The sequence below is a fragment of the Tripterygium wilfordii genome, chromosome 2 (genome assembly GCF_013401445.1).
Source record: "Tripterygium wilfordii isolate XIE 37 chromosome 2, ASM1340144v1, whole genome shotgun sequence".
NCBI lineage: Eukaryota > Viridiplantae > Streptophyta > Magnoliopsida > Celastrales > Celastraceae > Tripterygium > Tripterygium wilfordii.
In genome coordinates, this window is record NC_052233.1 from 10031094 (window position 1) to 10051521 (window position 20428).

At 37.4% G+C, this 20428-nt stretch overlaps 4 protein-coding genes across 5 annotated transcripts; all 4 read right to left on the bottom strand.

Annotated features, from left to right (window-relative positions):
* Positions 1–368: 368 nt before the first annotated feature.
* Positions 369–1706, bottom strand: LOC120004566. Its single transcript, XM_038853934.1, has 3 exons — positions 1328–1706; positions 1052–1217; positions 369–946 (listed from the first exon to the last, which is right to left on the bottom strand). Exons 1-3 carry the CDS (start codon positions 1460–1462, stop codon positions 501–503), a joined length of 747 nt encoding a protein of 248 aa, XP_038709862.1. The 5' UTR covers positions 1463–1706; the 3' UTR covers positions 369–500.
* Positions 1707–3924: 2218 nt separating this feature from the next.
* Positions 3925–7709, bottom strand: LOC120004550 (probable Histone-lysine N-methyltransferase ATXR5). Of its 2 annotated transcripts, XM_038853915.1 has the most exons (7): positions 7127–7709; positions 6944–7024; positions 6765–6800; positions 5140–5369; positions 4932–5032; positions 4637–4849; positions 3925–4377 (listed from the first exon to the last, which is right to left on the bottom strand). In XM_038853915.1, the coding sequence occupies exons 1-7, from the start codon at positions 7452–7454 to the stop codon at positions 4218–4220; spliced, it is 1149 nt and encodes a 382-aa protein (XP_038709843.1). In that variant the 5' UTR covers positions 7455–7709; the 3' UTR covers positions 3925–4217. The 2 variants fall into 2 exon arrangements, with proteins under 2 accessions (XP_038709843.1, XP_038709852.1); XM_038853924.1 differs by lacking the exon at positions 6765–6800 and having other exon boundaries at positions 4218–4377; positions 7127–7454.
* A 494-nt stretch (positions 7710–8203) lies between these two features.
* On the bottom strand, positions 8204–11737 carry LOC120008641 (uridylate kinase). The gene is made up of 7 exons (XM_038859032.1): positions 11354–11737; positions 10062–10209; positions 9915–9968; positions 9469–9560; positions 9101–9327; positions 8668–8844; positions 8204–8566 (listed from the first exon to the last, which is right to left on the bottom strand). The coding sequence occupies exons 1-7, from the start codon at positions 11545–11547 to the stop codon at positions 8457–8459; spliced, it is 1002 nt and encodes a 333-aa protein (XP_038714960.1). The 5' UTR covers positions 11548–11737; the 3' UTR covers positions 8204–8456.
* Positions 11738–12285: 548 nt separating this feature from the next.
* LOC120011926 (WD repeat-containing protein 44-like) lies at positions 12286–16661 on the bottom strand. The gene is given in 11 exon segments (XM_038863103.1): positions 12286–12823; positions 12825–13030; positions 13033–13098; positions 13101–13154; positions 13752–13845; positions 13934–14013; positions 14100–14151; positions 14246–14403; positions 14550–14640; positions 14753–15687; positions 16070–16661. Coding segments are annotated over 10 exon segments (1836 nt in total). The 5' UTR covers positions 15686–15687; positions 16070–16661; the 3' UTR covers positions 12286–12721.
* Positions 16662–20428: the final 3767 nt, after the last annotated feature.

Genomic DNA, 20428 nt, shown 5'->3' on the forward strand with positions numbered 1-20428 from the left:
CAACCTTGAATGCTTATGAAAATAGTGTTTGGATTGGGAATATCCCAGGATTTTTTACTCATGTATTTGCTAGGGATTCGTCCCCCTTTGCTTCTTAATGAAAGGTGTCTTTTTCAAAAAAAAAGAATATTACTAATATTAATATGTGTATTCAAGACTTCCAATTGTTTATCATGTAAGGGTAGACATGTCATCTTGTTATTAAATTAATTAGGGTTTTCATTCTTAGCTGTTGATACATACAACTTTCAAGTTACTAATCATTAGAGAAATATCTTGTGATCATGGGTTGAATTCTGAATTTTGACTCGTGTAGTCAACTCCGAACTTTTGGGATAAAAACTCGGATAATGATGATGAAATTATAGTGAAAATAGGAACAAAAATCTCTTCTATCATTATAGGAAAACAGGCCACAAAATTGCAATCTTAACAATAATACCATTTGCCTGTATATTGCCTGATCAGTACAAAGAAAGTGGTAACCAGCACTCAAAACTTTAACCAAAAAACTGAAGAAGAATACCCATGTTTGAGAACTGACTAGACAAGCCAGACCCACCACCCACATCCCTTCTTTTGGGCTTCTTCACAACCATTGGAGGTACCCAATCATGGCTGCCAAAACCGTTTTCTCCATTTCTGGCTTCTTCTCCATTTTCTCTTCTAAGCCATTTACACTGCATGTAAGTCCTAGTCCTCCATGGAGGTAAGTGTAGACCTCTATCTTTAAGGGACTGTTTGGCGGCTGAACAAAGAAGACTGATTATCTTGTTAAGCTTGATCTCATCTCCAACATAGATTGTTGGGAGCAAATCAGTGAGTTCCTTGTATGATTGTGTAGGCCTTGCTAGCTCAAACTGAGACTTGAAGTCTATGTCCACTATAAGCCTTGTTTCCTCTCCATTCCCCTCTTTGATTAGTATATCAATGTATTCATAATCACCTGTTAAAAGATTTTACATGTATAATAACACAATCAGTTAACTAAATTAGCAGAAAAATTACCAAATATGAAGAATTTCAAAACTTTGATTGATGAAAGACCCACCACCAGGGCAGCCAGAGGAAGTGACCCAAGAGGTTTGACAGAGAGAAGCATTAAACCCATTCATTTGAAGCTTCTTCACCAGCCATTTCTTATCAGTATCTCTTTTGCTTAATCTTATATGCTTCAGGACATCACTCTCAGCTTCAGTTCCACTTCTTAGAATCTCCTGCACACGTGTATATATATATACATATATATATTCAATCAAATACATCCACACCAGAAGAAGAGAATCAATATCTTCCAAAAAGACAGACTTTTGTTTAGGTTACATACCTGTAAAGTGAAATACTTGGGGTGATGGTTGGAAGACTTACAATCTGAAGAAGCAGAGGAAGAATAAGCAGGTGATGAAGATTCTATAAAATCATACACCATCTGGATTAGTTTCTCATCTTCTAAGCTACTCATTTCTTTCTGGGTTTTTTTCTTTGTGAATTCTTGTCGAAGGGAGAGTTATTTGATCTCTCTATATATGATGTGTTTTGGTGGGGCGTTGGTTGGGCTAGCAGGTCCGTTTTCCCAACCCACCCCACCAAACACGTCATTAAGCTGGGCGTTACAGCCAGCAAAACGGGGCGGTAACGCCCAAAACAACAAGCTGCGAAATGGAGCATAGTGAGCTGATTGGGTTTGGCGGTGGAGTTGTACAGCGTTATTAATTAATGATGACAGATGAGGTCATAATAAGAGCTGACATAAACATATATATATACACACACATTCCATACAGAGATGTAATAAGTAAGGAGGAGGAGGAATATTAGAGGAGAATATCCTTTAAAAAGGCCCAATGAAAATGACAGTAGAAAAAGTAGTCAGGCATCCAGAAGGAGCCGCACTATAAACCAAATAGAGAGAGCTCCTGAACTGTTGGTGACACAATTGATTGGAGTTCTATTCAGGCATAGTGGCCCAAACTAAGCTAAAGCAGTAAAGCTACTTGATGGGTTTAGCCAATGATACCATTTCTTTATCCTTAAACTGATGCCCTAATCTGATTATCCTATTGACTGTGACAGAAATGACTAATAATTGGATCAGTTTTGAGACTTGTCTTGCTCTGCTTTGCTAGTCTGGCGGCATTAAAATGTTGCTAGCACCCAATCCAACATATCGTTCAGACATCGTACCTTCAGAACGGGTAATAAGTAAATTGTGTCAAAGCATATGTGGGTAAGTGTCCGAAAGTGGGACGAGTCCATGAAACTAGACTTTCACAAAGAAAACTCTCAACGGATTGATTCGAATTCCCGACCTCCTCGAGCACCTATTTGTTACTCATCTTGTAATGAAAAATGATTCCTTCACTAGTCCTGAAAAATTCAAGGAAACAAAACCATCAAATTTATCATCAAGTATTCATCGATCATGATGTACCTCCTCATATTGTTGTCAATTTCAGCATTGTAGATCTGTTGCCTTTTGTCCAGTCAGATGATGAAGCTGATAACCCTCTAAAAGTTGTGAACTGCAGCAACTCACTAATCCCCCACCAGATGCAAAACTTCATGTTCGCAACCTGGAAGGCAACTTAATCCAAAAACTTCTCAAACATGCTGCTCTGGAACAGCAGCATCAGTCGAAAAGCAGCACTAACTGTAGGGTCCTTATAAGGAACCACCTTCATGTTAGCAATTTGGAAACAAGGCAACTTATGAAACAAGTACAACATCCCAGTAATGTCAATTGGGCTTGAATCTTAAACAAGATCAGATTCATGAACAAACGCACCCACTTGATCGCAAAGAAGTTTAATCATAGTACAGTTCTCTTGCAAAAGCAAAATCCCAAGAGGAAGAAGAGGCAGCAGTAAGATCCTGATGCAGGCAGGACTAATGATGAGCATAATGACCAAAAAAATTACTTTAGCACATCTCATAACTTCCTGCTGCTTCTTTCACTGTCCTCAAACATTGCCTTTAGAATAGGCAGATCGATCATTCCTGATGATTTGCATCACCTTCTTCACAGACACACATAAGCTTTTCATGCAAGGCAGGACTACATCAGAAACATCAAAGAAATCCAGCATTACCGACAACTTCCCAATGTTTCTTTCACTGTCCACCTTGGACAACGCTTGCGCTCACAGATCATGACCGATAATTTGAATCGAATGGCAGTTCCATAAGAAATTACTCAAAGTAAGTACTAAATCCTTACAAAATAAACAAGCAAATAATAAAAGAACTGAGACCAAATACTCCCTGCAACAGTCAAATGTACAAGAAATTTTAAGAAAATGACAATGTCACAGGATCCTCAGAGAAAACATTGAGATAAGGCTTTCCATTCGTGTACAGAACTGGAATTTCCCAGGAGAACCTCTCATTAAGGTACAATTAACTCAAAAAATTCCTAGAAGCTAGAAAAATGTTAATTAAAGTGAGAAAGACAAATCTTTATAGAAGAACGAACATTTATATAAATGCTTTAAAATACTTGAGCAAGTAACTGTACAAGGTGACATGGTATCTCAAAGAGAGACATGAGGGTGTGTGTTGGGCTAGAGCGAACAATGATATCTACAAACCTCCAGCAGATAACACAACAATAAATGTTAGAACCAATACTGATGGAATCACCTTCGTAAGTCCTATTGGACTGCCAAGTTTGCTATGTGCAGCAAACAATGAATGAAGTTGCTTGACTAAAAGGTAATATCACACCAAAATGGAAAGGAACTAGTTGCTTCCCATATAACAGTATGATCGGTGTCTCGAACAAACACATGCAACATCTGTTAATCTAAATAAAAATGTGGAGAAAGCATAAAACCATAAAAAATGAGGAAACACGCACAAACTGTCAACAAGCAGTCCACGAGAAAGCAAGCAAAACATCTTGGATGCCATAGTATCAAAATAACATATAAAAATAGAAAGTTTCACTGAAATTAGTTCCACTGAAATTGGTATACATGAAAACGTTCCTCCTTCAATAATTTTTCAGAAGACAACTCTATTTCTCCTATGGCCACACAATGGGGCTCGACTCTACATCATAAATAAGAACAAATGACTCGTTGTTGTCACAAATGGTATTGACTCTGCAACAACAATGAGTAAGCTGTGAAGATAAAATTTGGAAAGAAAAGGATATGTCGAGATCCAAAATTGCACTCCATGTCTGTAGGATTTAGACAGCTCTCTATATGGTTTTTCTAGAGAAAATGATGGGTAGGATATTCATGCTCATATCCATTATAATCATAGTATAGTCTCTCCCCTTTAGCAATATCACGAGTAGCAACCAAAAAGACCCGGCATTCACCATTTACACTGTATCTCACACATTTACAATTCTGCTTCTTCTTACCATCCCTGCACAAAATTGGATATACTTTAAGCATGGTAGTCATAAGAGTTGGATTCGCACAGTAAAAGAAATTGTGAAATCAAGGAAATATTTTTTCATATGTGAAGTTCACAGAAGACTATGTTGGAAATCTTCTGTTTCTATGAACAACGAACCAACAAACAGGCCCAAATAGTTGGAGGTACAAATAACAATGTGGCATTTATCATCTGTTTGCAAAATTCGATTTGACGCATGGACAAGTGATGGGTCACACAAGCTTACGGAGTATGATTGTTAATGCCATTGATAAAGCGAGCAATGTTTCCACGTTTATCTGGACAGATGACAAGACTTTTAGACGGCTCTGTTACTAGAAGCAGGGTCATCATACTATCACAATCGTCGTTTTCACGGTTCTTAAGGTAATCCACATCGCCTGTGTATTCTGCGATCAATGTCAAATCCTTTATCTGGCTATCCGCCTCAACTGTAAAACTGCACTCAAACTCAACAAAAAACTATTTAGCATAAGGTCCTCAAACATAATTGTAAAAAATCAGATGAATTCAGAAAGTACCCTTCGCACGAATCAAAAACTACAATTAGGGGAGGGCATTCACCCCTTCTACACATGGCCCTGCAGTGTTCCAAGGTTTCTGTATCTTCTTTTGAAAGAACCTAAAAGCAAAACAAGATACGGCAAGTTTAAGTAACATGCAATACAAACAAAGCACACATTTGATAAAAGAAATTTCTTTAAAAGAAAAGATGTTCAAAGTTCAAACCTGCATGCCACCATCTTCAAGCATGGCCTGATTGGCGGATCTAGCAGCCAGGTCAGGCATGTAGGTCAATTCATCGCTGAATTCCATTTGCAATGCTGTCAAAGCAGAGGCAAGAGTACCCATTTGTTTCAGCCTTCGGTCAGGATCTTCTGATGGGATAAACGGTAACAGTCTCCTCCTTTTCTTTTGCAGCACCAATGATCCACAGCGTCGCCGGCGCTTCCTTGCATCTAATGGGAAGAGGGAAAAGGAAACAGTCAAGTGTAAGATAAGCAACTAAATGTGGGAGAACGAATAACAAAGGCCATCAGTTTTATGCTTATGGTAAGTGGGTTCTGTTCAATATGCTTCTAACTTATATAAGAAACCGAAAGCTATGGGGCATGTGATGGATGGAGATTATGGTTTCGTCTTTATCAGTAGCAACAGCAGATACGAGATAATGAACAGACAGAAGGACAACCAAGTACGAAATAGTTTAGGGAAACAAAGTTGCAAAATTGTTTGAAGCAACATATTTCAGTAACTTGATCGGAAACTTGATGCTTTGAAGTATTAGTAGTTTGATGAAGAAAGATGATGTGGGTAAAACGAAGTAATAGTAGTTTGACGAAGAAAGATGATATGGGTAAAACACGTTAGAGAAAGCAACAAAATATTGAGTGGGAATGAAGTCTTCTAGATGAGATGTTTCCACCAAATGAAATTTATTTATTCATTTTTATAAACATAACTTTGATTACAGTAGTAAACGAAAACAGAGAAGATTTTACATGGATGGAAAGTACATAAACATAAGAGAGTGCTGGAAGCCTATTTCTAAAGATAGATAGTGAAATCATAAGCCCTAATTTTGATATGTTGCTGTCGTCAAATGTAATTATACCCATCCAAAGAGTTATGCCATCAATCTAATATATCAAGCATTAATGGTATCTTTCAGTGAAACCATATAGCACACTAGTTGCAACCATTAAGGCAACCGCTAATTACAACGTAGAAACCAGTTGTGACATGCTAATCATGCCCAAACTTCATGCATATAGTAACAGCTTTGGAGCTCACAGATCTAAGATCACGAGTAAAGACAATTGGAAAATTCATTAAACCCCTAATAACTAACAAGTATGTACCGCCATCTCATTATTTTGCTAAATAACTCTCCTACAGGATGTGTTACATCCAGCATTGATGAAGTTTTATGTCTTTGCAATTTGGACAAGTTAAAATACTAGTTATCCAAGTGTCATGAATCATGATATCGATAAGTCCAATGGTAAGATGCTGATTTCTCGTGTGTGGTAATCAGCTCTCTTTCACAGTGGCAAGGCAATCCTGTACACCTCATTACCATCAAGCCTTTGCCATCACACAAGTATACGCTTAGATGTATTCAATCCGAGTCTTATTTCTATGACATTCTATACGTCTAACATATCAATCTTCTATCACGGTTCATAATCACATAATGTCTATCTCTGATCCTAGTGTCATATTAACACCCGCTAGATCCTCTCAGCCTCCAGTAAATACCCCTCCAATTGTATTATATATTTTAGACATGTATTCATATTACTGTTTGTGCATTGTTGTTAGTATCATTTCTGACTAAGCTAGAATCAAACCAGAGAGACATGGTTTCTGGCATTGTCCCATGCAACCTGAAACAAGTTCAATGCAAACAATCAATAAACTCCGACGGGACTCAAAAACTACAGATTATTAACAGCACAACATCAAGGAGACATATCAATAATCGACAATAACAATCAAGACAACAATGTCAAAGGGACCAAAATCTTACCTTGAAGAGAGGCACATTCCTTTTTCTCATTAGTGCTCTTCTTAATCCCAAAGAAATCGATTATCTTCTTCTGCGAAAAGCCTAAAACACACTCAAAACCACATTGTCAACACAAAATTCAATAGAATCCAAAAACACATGCATAGAACAAAATAAAGAAACAACGAAAAAGGATTTCCCTACTTCTTACTCGTCTCTGGCCAGAGCACTTCGGGCAGAGCCACGATCCGATAGGAACTCTAACGACTATTGGTCTCAGGCATTTCATGTGAAAGGCCTTGTCGCATTTGTCACAGAGAAGCATCTCATGGTCTTGGTCCCCGGAGCCGCATTGCACACAGCTTGTTTGGCTGTAGTCAGCGCCCTCCACCACGACATAGCGCGCCCGCGCCATTACCTCCGACAAAGGCTTCATCTTCTTCTGGTGCGGCATGGGCAGAGGCGCCTCCGTTCTCCGGCGAGACCCGATTTGCCGACAAGCCGCCGCCTTAGAAATGTTAGCTGGAGCCATGGTGTAGGGAGGAGCAGACCGGAAATTAAGGTGATCAACCGAGGGTATAATCGGAATTCGAGAGAATGTTGCAGAGAGACAGCTCGCTTACTACAATGGAAACGTAGAGAAGCGTTTTTATTGTCTCTTTGTTTCCTCCCTTCTCTCTCTCTCGCGGGGAAAGAGTGGGGGGAGAGAATGGAAACGTACTAACGTGCGCCGCGTGTGCGCACGGAATTTAATGTGCGCACTTTCTGAAGACTGAAGCTTTATATATGTCGGACTCTCCGTCGGCTTTTCTAGCCGTTTGAGACTTGGAAAGACGACGACGACCTCAGTTTGTTCAAGGTTCCAAGTGGTATTTCTCGAATTTAACGAGGGCAATATTGGGAAAATAGTTTTTTTTTTCCTTCAAAATAATTTATTTTTTAAAATAGAATTTTGGATTTAAAGAGAAACTATAAATCTAATTAACACCCCATTAATTTGCTTCCAAATATGAAAAGATTTGCACATTTTATGGTATTAAATGACAAAAAATATACTTAATATTAAATGATAAACAGTGAACTAGGTTGAAAATCTTGTCAAGAGTGTTTAAACCCATATCAGATAGATATTCAAAAAATAGACTTGTAAGGTGTTGTTCGTAGAATAATGACGTATATTATTCATGCTTAGTATTTATGAAAATAGTATAATTTATAGATGATATTTGTTTCAGATATCACAGCAATAGAGAATGTATAAATTTGATAAATTCATGCCAATTTTACCGAATTTGTTTTTTATTAATATAGAAGTCTCATAAAGCATATAGTATTTTAGAACATTGACAGGAATAAGCACTTCAACTAATAAATCTAAATGTTGAAAAACAGAATTCAGAAACAATGATCCTCTCTCTCTCTGTCTAAACTGTGAAGGCAGACTCCATTGTTCTTCTCAATTCACCTTTTTTAGTCCAGTAATGCATCACAGCATCACTGTAAAACAGTCCAGAGTGGGCTGTAATTGCCTTACTCATGTCCTTGCTGGTGCTGAAGTCCCTGCTCCTCCAATATATGTGCCAACCCGCTCTCCCTTTATTGCTTTTGAGATATTACCCGGCTTGTTAAGATTGAACACCACAACTGCATTGGGGAAAGGAAGCTCAGTTTTTGGGAATGCTAAAATGGGTATACTCAGGCCACTGGAATCAGAAAGAGAATAATTGAAGATTCTCAGAACGTACCTGGAATGTTATTTTCTTGGCACAAAGTAATGGCGGTCATGTCCATTACAGAAAGATCTTCTGAAGTTACATCCTGGTAAGTTAGAGTTTCAAGAAGACGAGCATCTGGGTTACGCTTGGGATCATCATCATAAACCCCATCAACATTTGTAGCTTTCAAGACCACTTCTGCATTAACTGAAACAAAAGAAAGAGGGTCCGTCAACGCTCTTGTTAAGAACACACAGATTAGAATTACGTTAAGAGATCGTTTATTCCAGACCAAAGGCTATCACCCAAAGTAAATCTGAAACATTGGCTGCATTACACAGATGCAGGAATGAAGATTTGATCAATGAGTATTTCAAATCTCATCTATGATTTATAGGCCATTGTATGGATATCCAGACGTTGACATGCTAATTGGCATTGTGATATAAAAACTAGGGCTTACTTTCTGCACAACGAAGGGCAGCAGCAGTATCAGTGGTAAAGAATGGATTTCCAGTTCCAGCTGCAAAAATCACAACTCTTCCTTTCTCCAAATGCCTCACGGCCCTCCGACGTATATATGGTTCTGCAACCTCGGACATGCGAAAAGCAGTTTGAACCCTGGTGGGAATGCCAATGCTTTCCATTGTTGCTTGAAGGAAAATAGCATTCATTACTGTTGCCAGCATCCTATAATGGCGAAGAAAGCAGTAGCAGAAGTCAAAACCCCCAAAACTTCAATACGTTTCTAGTTTTATTTTTTATCATAAACTGATCACTGCACCTGTTTCTTTCATGAGTAACTAAGTCAACTTGTAAGGAAGGAATTACCCTATGTAATCAGCAGATGAGCGATCAAGGCCACTACTTCCTGCCCAGGAGGATCCACGGAAGATATTTCCCCCTCCAACAACAATTGCAACCTGAAACATTCACAACAATGCCTTTAGTATCAGCAAACATTCATAATTTTTCCTCAAAACATTATACACTGAGAATATTCAAGCATTTATGTGATCTGCCTCTGAATCTTGTATATATACACACACACACAGGCCCTATACATATCTGCCTCATAGCTTTAAACATAAATATTCTGCCATTTTCCATAACGCACATTTATGGAATACCCAAATTTTCCGTTCCAATTAAGGCCACACAGAATGGCAGAACTAATCATCAGTAGGCATGAGAGTTGCAACTACAAGATCATTAAACTTCAACTACAAATTTGAAAGGATATGAACAAAACAACTGATCAGCAATTGAAGATTTACCTCAATTCCAAGGCGAGTCACTGACGCAACCTCCCTTGCAATGGACATCGTGATCTATAATATTGCCAAAATTTGCACTGAAGTAAAATCAAAGGGAAAAAAGAGAAAACAAGTGAAAAAAATAGTAACATAGATTCACATCCCAACCTTTGGGTCAATATTTTGCATGTGATCTCCGGCAAGTGCTTCTCCACTTACTTTAAGCAATATCCTTCGCCATTTATATGATTGTTTAGGCGCCGCAGCTTCATTCATTGTCATTCCAAAGGGAGCCATAGAAGAAATTTGAGAATTCCTGGTAAAAAAGAATGAAATGGAGTTGCCATAACGAACCAAAACAAATTTGCCATCTAACTGCAATTACATGAATGCCCAAATGCCTAAACAACCGTCTGAAAAGGATTTTGGAGAGAGAAGGGAAGCTTTTATCCCTGAGAGAAAGCAAAAGAATACTCATACCTACTTATTGCCTACTCATATAATACTTTACACTTGAGTCCAGTAGTCCACTATTTCTAATATGCATGGATCTGGTATGAACCCAAGTCTAGATAAACTATGGAGATTCTCCAGTCAAGTTATTCTCCATAGGATTTTGTTCATGGTCTGTGAACTACAGTACATTAACATAGATCGTGAATCATGTAAAAAAGAAAACTTGAGATGACGTATGGCAAAATCTTCCAACAGTTTAAAATACACGAAAGGAGCTATATCCAACACACTAAACCTTTTTTTTAATATTACACACAAGAAAAAGCTTTTGATGACCTTATATAACAATAAATTCAATTGGAAGTTGAAATCGGGCAGAAAAAAATATTTCTTGAACTTAGCATAGATTTCCACTTAATAACAATGAAATTACGAGACCAAGTGTATGTCGCAAGTATAAGGAACAAGAAATTGCTATACTTAGAAGCTACATTGCTATAATATTATAGTTATGGCACATCTAACCACAAAACCAATTTCTCTTCCTCGAAAACAAACTCAGAAGGTTATCCTAATTCAATCACTTCCTACACTCTGCTAGGTTCCTCTAAGTCGTTTGCTATAATCACCATCCCATTCTGAGGAATCAATACCACCAATTAATGAACAAGAAATTAGTGAGGGTTAAAAGGAAACTCTTTTCCACAATCACTGAATTATCACGAACAAGAAAGCTTCATTACGGAACATTAACCTCAAAGTGTCATTCACACCAATCCACACAGGCATTTTTACAAACACCCAAAAGGGCTAATACACCCAATTCCAATGACCTTTTTATTCCATACGAAAACTAACATAAAAACTGCAACCAACAAAAAAACATATATGTAGCCAAATCAGACCAATCCACACTCGCATTTTATACAAATACGGAAATACCCAATACACCAATTCCAGCTAAACATTATACAGTAGGGTGCAGTACCAGTGACCGTCAATACCTGACGTTCGCAGGGTCAAAAGGAGAACCCATCTCAGGTGAAGCAGAAGACGAGGACGTAGAGCAGTTAATCACCAACCGTCCGTCGAAGCCATTCATCGTCAAGCGTGGTTTATGGGTCTTGATAGGATTGAAAGATAACAGAGATGTAGAAGAGATTAAATTAAGAGAACTGAAGGAAGTAGAGATTGTCATCACCAAACTGGAAACTATAAGTAACCAAAAAACAGTAATTCCGAGGATTTTGCAGCTGCAACTAAAACCCCTATTTTGGGTTGTGTTATATTTCACCGAGATACTCGTATACGGTTCATCGTTTACTGATATGGAGGTTCAATCATGTGGGTATTGTCGTTTTCTTTAGAGAAAGCGAGATTTTGCAAAACATTTATCATACACATTGCACGAGCATAAACCGCGATACAATAAAATATCTTCTTTTTTTGCTGATTAAAAGAAACTGCCTTCTTTGGCAAACTCTCGTTTTATGTCTAATAAAATTTAATAGGTAACCCAAAACCATATTATATAAGTTTATTATTTCAACATTCAATTATTGACTTAATTCAAACTCACGCATACAAAGGTTACGCGATGCCACAAATATATTGCTCCCAACTTAGCGCAATCCCACAAAAATGTTGCTGTCAATGAAAATTGATCGAACTTATAACCTGCAAAGTTCATAGGTTTGATCCTAGAGAATTCACCATCAGACTCGTAAATACAAGAATTTATCACCAGACGATTAGGTAAATTAGGTCAAAACCTAGTGCGACGCTACAATTTGAATTGATAGAACTCATAACATTCAAAATTCATTCAGTTTGGTCCTAGAGAATTCACCACCGATAGGATTGCATTTGAGAGAAAAGTTTAGATAGTATCGGTCAATGAACAAAGACATTTATAGAAAAAATAATTGCATTTCTATTTAGTCCTGTTGTATATGATTCACAAGAAAAACAGAGAGAATTTTACTGCTGCCTCAAGGAACATGACCATATAAAACCCCATTATCACATCAGGATGTTGGTAAGGGCTAACCTAAAGTATTGGAAGGACTAGACCTACTGAACTCAGTGTATGCTAGTAAGAACAGAACAGGAAAGATATAGGATTAACCAAAAAAACAAAAAGAATAAGGTGAATTTACATCCATGAAAAGTTTCATGGCACCTAAAGCTGCTTCTGCTCCTTCTTGCTGATAACTTAATAGGAGAGCTGACTCGAGGAAGTCTTCGACAAGGAGTGCGTTGAGCTCAGTGTCAGGTTCAGGTGAACCCAGATTACAGGTTCAGGTGAACCCAGATTACGCCGACATCTAGAGCTGCATTGTCACAAGCATGGCACTGGACTGGCCCTGACATTACTGGTCCTCAAAGAGCTGCTGATAACATTCATCTTCTGCAATTGTAACATCCCAAGGACAAAGTTTCTCCTCAGGCCATGTTGCAGATCCTCTGCACTGCGCCGTCAATGGAGAACCAATATCCAAGGGAGAATGTATATGAATCTCTGATCGGGGGAGTGCCATCTCGGTGGTTATGTGTTTGCGAGTGGTACGGAACACTACAGCTATCTAAGCCAGTCCATTCATTTTCCATACCATGCCAGGGAACTGCAACGGCAACGCCTTTGGAGAAGAAATGCTCACAGGAGCGCACAGATTTGTTCGTTTAGATGATGGGGAACAATGGTTGTCGTAGTTCCACACAAACACGGCTGTCCTTTCCAACGGAGACCGTGTTTACCATTTGAAGTAAATGAAGCAGACAACCGATTTCCCGACTTTGGAAGACCTGTAGCATTCACAGTGAAACCTTTTGATTAGGAAGATTGCATCAAATAGACCAGAGAATGGATAACTAATAAAGAACGAAAGGTCATTGATTATACAAAAAAAAAAAGACTTTGGAAAGCCATTGCCAGTCACCCTCATCATAAGTGAATAGAAAAATATAGGAGAGAGATCATCATCATCATCGAAGGTGAAACAAAATAAATAAGAAATTAACATATGTTGATCCAGCCCGCGACTCCAAACCTTTTTACGCGGAAAATAAAGTTTTGGCCAAGTTCAGCACAGGCTGGTAAGCTTCAGTAAATAGTCCTCGATCAGAACATCATAGAACCAGTAGAGGATGGCAAAGAGATGGCCATTCAGTGATAATCCAAGTTCAATGCTATATATTATGTATGTCAGATTTTATGAACTTGTTCAGCCCAAACCATATAGGCTAATATTCAAACCCAATACCTACTGCTCCGATTCCATGTTAAGATTATTTATTTTACCGTTCAATCCAATAAGTTAACTTGTTAGGTTGGGGCTTTTCACATCATTTATATATTCTAACAGCATCTAACTAGAGCTTGATATTAGAAAGACTCGGTACCTTTGAATTTACAAACGATATCATGTCCATCAACGATACAAATTTTGGAATCTTCGCAAGCAATCATTAATCTGTCAGACTTTTCCTTGGAGTACTGCAAGGTAGAAAAGCACCGGACATTAATATCATACAAGGCAATGACACTTGAACTCTTACAATAGCAAGAGGCACAAGAGTTAAACCTGAATTCCAGTAATCTTATTGCCAGACATTTTCTTTCTGCCTGCAATTTGTAACTCTGCTACTCGTTGTAGATCACAGCCTATGCAATCAAAAAAACTGACTCAGAAAATAATAAAAAGAGATAATAATTAAACTTACAAATGCTTGACAACATAGATAAAGCACCTGATGCTTCAAAAAAGTAGCAAGTGCCTCGAATGGTACCAACAACACACCCCTGCATCACAGAGAAAAGCAATATGGTTACATTTGTGTGATCTTCCAACTAATTGAGTATGAGTTCGAGAAAGGCGGGTAACTCAAATTCATACTTTGCCATCCGGCTGGTAACTTATAGTAGATATTACATCTCGTATATCAGCCCAATCAGCCACTCGCTTATCAGGAACTCCCCAAATTCGAATTTTTCCATCAATGGAGCCAGTGATGAAGTAATTTTCATTGACGGGATTGAATTGAACGCATGTTACTGTCGACAAATGAAATGAAGGGAGACAAAAATTACATCTCTGAAGTGAAATCAAATGATCAACTGAAAACAGTGAAGAAACAATCCTAGCAAACTTCAACATTTTGAAAGAACACGGAGAGAAGTGATTTGATCTATTGCATTACCATAATTGCCATGGTGGAAAACTCCCAGACAATCATTGTAGCCTACTTGCCACAGACGCACTGTTTTATCGTTGGATGAAGATAGAAGACACTGCATCCAAAAGGTACAATATAGCATCATATAACTATAGCTTAAAAAATAATGACCAAAAATATACAAATTAAGTCAGACGGCCAGCTAAGTTTTAACAAGATAGACTCACATTTGTCATGGACCATGCCAAGTCCAAAACATCACTGGAATGGCCATGAAACTCTTGCAGTGGTGACTCTTCAATGTGGAAAAGCTTATCAGGAAGGAGAAACGGTGTTGGACTCAACTTATTTCCACCAAAACTCAACTTTCTATCCTTTGAATTGTTACAACATCCACCTTCAGCTGAAAAAGATTTGACAGAAGCATCAACTGATGCAAAACGCCAAATGCGTACAACCCCATCTTCACCCCCACTAGCCATGTACTGGCCATCCGGGCTAAACTTCATTGTCCAAATGAAGCCCTTGTGAGCTTGAATTTTTTGGCTCATATTAACTCCTGTCAACTCCATGCATCTCCTCTTCTTGTTTGGGAATACCTTAAATTTCATTTCCATGGGTGATGTAGGTGTAGCTTCTAATAGCTCAGATACAAATGTGGCCTTCCTTAATTTCTTCAACTTTGCAAAGAGTTTCTGCCAACGCTTCGTTTTCGTTTTGCCAATATAAACATTGTCATTTTCTCTGGCTTGATTACAAGCTTCTTGTCTTTGTTCATGTTCTCGGACCGTGTTCAAGTTGTCCTTCTCCCAGTCATCATCGACCATAGAATTCGCTTCATTTATACCCCTTTCACAACAGACCAAACTTTCCTCTCCCTCTTCAGAGGACAATGAAGACAAATTTGTAACAGAACCACCAGACCCTGTAATCCTTTCCAACCCCGTAACCTCTGAAAACTTAACAATGTCATCACTCCTAGAAACAAAATCAACGAGGTCCATAGCTTGTAGAAAACTTTCACGTCTCTCCTTAACACTCTTTGGTTCATTCACCCAAATACTGTACTCCAATTCACAACCACCCAACTCTTCGTCTGCCGATAAGCAGTCAACCGAATCAAAGAACAAATCGCCTTCCTTTTCATCAGAACTCAGCATGCCTTGTACGAAGACCAATATTCCACATCAAAAGCTATTCTCCAAAACTCCTCTAGTCAACCAAATAAAGTGATAAGAACCCCTTTATAGCCACACCAATCCCCCCATTAAAGGACCGAGTTTCGCTCTCTGATAGAGTAAAATAATGATTTGCAAAGCGAGTAATTCAATTGAATATAAAATCCACAAGCAAGGCCAAGTACAAGGAACCAATTCTAAACCCAATAAGCCTCCAATGACAAATGACAAACCCTTGTTTAGGTGTGTCCTAAAACTCTAATTTGGATAGATCCCAATAAAATTTCATCTATATAAAATAAAGCAGACTCCAGGGATGATAGAATAATCAAATGCAAGAAACAGGGACCAAAGCAACGCTTGTACCTTGGTTTCCATGCAAAGCAACAAACTGTCCAAAAACTACGGCCGACCCATCCTGTGATTGTGGCTTGTTTGACACCTCAAAGGTCAATTTGAGCACACCTTTGAGCACAAGTGAAACAAACCTATCGAACCCCAAAACCTCTTGAATTGCTATGAATTGAGCCCAGTATCAATTTAACTGTTGACAGCTGATATATATATATATATAGAGAAAATGGCGGGGAAAGGAAAGGTTGTTGATTGTTGAACCTATATCAACCAATCGATGGAATGAATGTCGAAAATCTGTCAAAAAGGGTCTCGAGATCTGCGGGCTTTTGTTGGTGAAAACTGGAAGCGGCCGAGCGACAAGCACGGGCGGCGCAGACCAGGAAAGTAGAAGCTAGTGTTGTGTCTCTGCACCTATTAATACTGATGCTCGCACCGCTCTCTGCAACACCAAAAGCGAAAAACGGCAAAATTAACTAATAGCACAGAGCATATTCAGCCAAATTTCAAAAAAACCCAGTTGAACAAATATCTTTCCGGGGCTCAATTACGTAAGACCCAGATGACAAATAGTGAAAGAAATCATTTTTACGAAAAAGATAGCAGTGGGTCGATTGATTGAAACTGAAATAGAAACCTATAGATTTTTCTCATATAAGGAAGAAAAAAAAAACACAAACCCATAGATTAGGGACTTGACAACATGTGATTAAAGAAAAATTAGCAATGCATAGAGACAAAGGGTCACGGTAATAGCCATTTAAACACAGTATAGTTGGTTCAGTGACCTTTTGTTTGAGAGTTTCTAAAAAGGCATTAATGGCGAAAATTATAGCAACAAAATAAAGTAGAAAACGAACCAACCAGACAGCCTATGAGATACTACAAATAGTAGTAGTAGCCATACCTACAATAACAACAGCAGCAGCTACAAAAACAATAAATCCCTTCTCAACCAGAGAAAGCGATTACTCAGTACTACCCACTTCAATGAGGCCTTAATATCCTTGGGTACTGTGTTGGCAGTGGATGTTTATGTTTTTGTGTTTTGGCATTTAACATAGATAGCCTAGATAGGACTGCAAAGAAGCCTACAAGCTCTGGTTTTTTTTTCCCTTCTCTGTTTTCAGTGTTCGTAATAAAAACAGATGATTTTACTGGTTTTTGGGCTCTAGTTCATCTAAAATCCAGAGGGAGAAACAAAAGAGAGGTCTTTGGATTCTGGGGATATTAGATTTTCATTTTCTGATTCACATCCGAAGCATTGCCTCTCTCTCTATATCCATTTTCTATCATATGGAAAGCTAGTTGGTTTGTGACTCTATTCCAGCTTTGAAAAAAATTAAAAAAAAATTTTGATTGGAAACAGGAAAATTTGTGATTAATTGGTCAAGAACCTGTAAGAAATACATACCCCTACACACCAATAATATTGTTCCTTTTAGAGTATCTTTTTTCGTAAAAAAATGCATCGTGCCTATATGATTTTATTCCTCCTAAACCCATCTATTACAAGCCGTAACCCAACTCATTAAGTAAACTCAATTACTACAAGTCAAAACCCAACTCACTAGACTCGAGAAAATTAGTTGTTATTTAGTGAGTAGCGAAAATTTGTGATTAATTGATCAAGAACTGGTAAGAAATTCATACTCATATACACCAATAATATTATCCGTTCTGAACTATCTTGTTCCTTAGAAAAAATACATCATGTCCGCATGATTTTATTCCTCCTAAACCCATCTATTACAGGCCGCCCAACTCATTAAATAAGCTCAATTATTACATGTCATAACCCAACTCACTAAACTCAAAAAAAAAAAAAAATGTTGCTTAGTGAGTGGGTAGACTTGACTTTAGGACGTGACGTGGGATTCCTCACACCCCAAAAAGAAAGAAAAACAGTAACCCATCAGTGAAAATACTCAGATTGTTTCTATTAAAAACTGTAAAATCTCAGAGAGTAACCAGTGAAAGGTCCTAGTTTATACAAAGATATTGCACGGACAATGCTTGTGTAGAGAGAGAGAGAGAGAAATACGGTATTGCACGGATGATGTAGAGAGAGAGAGATGATAAGATGGATCATGGTCTATATGTGTGATGTGGGTGATATGGTATGAGAGGATAAACAAGTCTTTTGGAAGTGTCCTCAAACCCAAAAAGGTTGAGCTCTTGGGTGTCACAATCTCTACGGTCACAGTTGAAAGCTGTGTCCACATATCTCACCTTCGTGTTCTAACCGTTGATTTAGACATACTGATGTCCTTTACTGGCTCTGATCCCTCTGTGGATCCCACCTTGGTGTGTCCCCACAAGTGACAAAGTCACGGCATTGTCCCCCATTTCCCACCATCCAAAACAATCTACCATGTAGTTTAGTATGTGGGGTAAAATTGCTAGGATATTTTTCATTTATATCCATTAATTTTGAGTGAATTTATTTTTGTAAAAATATAAAAAAAATTTGAAAAAAAAATTATTGTGTTTTAATGCCGAATATGCTCTCAATTGTGTTGTGTCATGAGTGAAAGTAATTATGTAGTTTCCAACTTCAAACTCACCGTGGTGATATTATAATGCACTGTTCGATCACACGTTAATAATTTATTTATGAGGTTATTAATTGTATAATAATAAACCAAGTGAGCAAACATAAAAAAGAAATATTGACAATCGAGTCCAACTAAAATGATCTACAAACTTGTGCCTACAAAAAGAAGAGCATAAAAGGAGTAAAAGGCAGTACATGATTAATTAACAGTCTATATTATGCAAATTCATAGTACCTAATCTCTAAAGTGCACTATAATTGACGCCTAATTCTTTAGGGTTAATTAATTACCACTTAATTTTGTCTTTCTAGTGTTAAGATAAAATGTCCAACATCGGGAAATTTTGTGATTAGTGAGTAGAAAGTGAGCCACCTAGGATATTTTTTTTTATTTTTTACAAATGATCGAATATGTGATTCAGTGATAAAGTTACACAATTTGAAGGTCACAGATTCAATTCTTAGAAACAACCTCTTCACGTATTATATTGGAATAAATTATCTGTACATCTTCTTTGTTCTCAACCCACTGCAAGAGGCTTGTACACTCACGATGTTGTTTATCTCTTTTTCTTTTTTATCTTTCCTGACCTAGTTTGAATCTTAAAAAAAAAGAGAAAGGAAAAAATTTCCAACACACAAACACCCAACAAATGAAAATTTGAAGAAAGGGACAATAAAGGGAGGAAATTTGAAGAAATGAAAATTTACGTACACAATAAAGGAAGGATTATAGGAACAAAACACTAGAATATGCTAGGAGAGAGAGAAGAATTAAAAAGGTGGCAATCGAGATTGCATCACATAAAAGGGGAGGAATAGATAAAGATATCAAGCTAGCATGCATACCTTAATCAACAATGGCTTTTTCTGTGTTTGATTCTCAAAAGAAGCCCTAGAGAGACCAAAGTTAAGACCAAAGTTAAGACCAATTGTCCGATTTTTTTTAATAAATCGTAAAGGTGTTAATGTGAAGAGTTAGAATTTTTATTTCTGAATTAGGATAATTCCTTTCTACCTGATTTGACCATTTGGGATGGTTTGTATATGTACTTCTTTCTTAATTGTGAAATGTTAATAAGTGTATCCATGACACTAGAGAATGATGAAAAAAAGTACATTGAAACCTAGAAAAAACATGTATTTTAAGTTTTAAAAAATAGGAGAAAGGGTATTCATCATGTGGCATACTGTAATATATTGTAGTTAATCCTTAACTAGTGCCCTTAAGACACCCGTTAACACCATCCTTCTTAATTAACCATTGATTAAGTGTGGAATCCTAAATTAGGGTTTTGTAAATTTTGTATAGATATATTGGTTGAAATGTATGCCCCCACTCACATGGTTTCTGATATCATCACCTGATTTTCTTAGAAATTGACTTGGAATGCACATTCTCCTCAACCATTTCACTTTTGTTTATGTTCTTATCCTTCTTTTAGGGGGGGTGGACCAACCATTGACAGCACTTTTCAGGGCTTCTCTTGTGATATTCAATTATTCATCATTTTTATTATTTGTATTAACTTGTTCCACTGGCATCACCCTTAATTAGTCTCTTAGTTGGAGGAGATAAATTAAATTAAGATATTAACCCTAATTATTAGTATATGATTAGAGATAAGTTAATTAATTAAAAGGGAGAGGATCAGGAGGAGCATGTGATCATATATTTTCCTTACCTACTTCCTTTTTTTTTAATATATAACACAATTTCCACTATATCTATATTCACTGGATTAATTAGATAATTAATCCAAATTAGATATCATTAAATCAGAAACTGTATTAACAAGTGTTCCAAGCATGAA

Bases quoted from the DNA above. Each gene is read 5' to 3' on its own strand.
- LOC120008641 (XM_038859032.1), bottom strand. From the start codon at position 11,547: ATGACAATCTCTACTTCCTTCAGTTCTCTTAATTTAATCTCTTCTACA. The intron at 9,969-10,061 runs GTTGGGATGTGA...GCAATATTATAG, and splicing joins TGCAAAATATTGACCCAAAG to ATCACGATGTCCATTGCAAG. The intron at 8,567-8,667 runs GTACGTTCTGAG...TCCCCAATGCAG, and splicing joins CCAAGAAAATAACATTCCAG to TTGTGGTGTTCAATCTTAAC.
- LOC120004566 (XM_038853934.1), bottom strand. From the start codon at position 1,462: ATGAGTAGCTTAGAAGATGAGAAACTAATCCAGATGGTGTATGATTTT. The intron at 1,218-1,327 runs GTATGTAACCTA...ACACGTGTGCAG, and splicing joins CCAAGTATTTCACTTTACAG to GAGATTCTAAGAAGTGGAAC. The intron at 947-1,051 runs GTGGGTCTTTCA...ATCTTTTAACAG, and splicing joins TTCCTCTGGCTGCCCTGGTG to GTGATTATGAATACATTGAT.
- LOC120004550 (XM_038853915.1), bottom strand. From the start codon at position 7,454: ATGGCTCCAGCTAACATTTCTAAGGCGGCGGCTTGTCGGCAAATCGGG. The intron at 5,370-6,764 runs GTTTGATTCTAG...TCTTCCCATTAG, and splicing joins CCAGAAACCATGTCTCTCTG to ATGCAAGGAAGCGCCGGCGA. The intron at 4,850-4,931 runs GTACTTTCTGAA...GTTTGAGTGCAG, and splicing joins GTTTTTGATTCGTGCGAAGG to TTTTACAGTTGAGGCGGATA.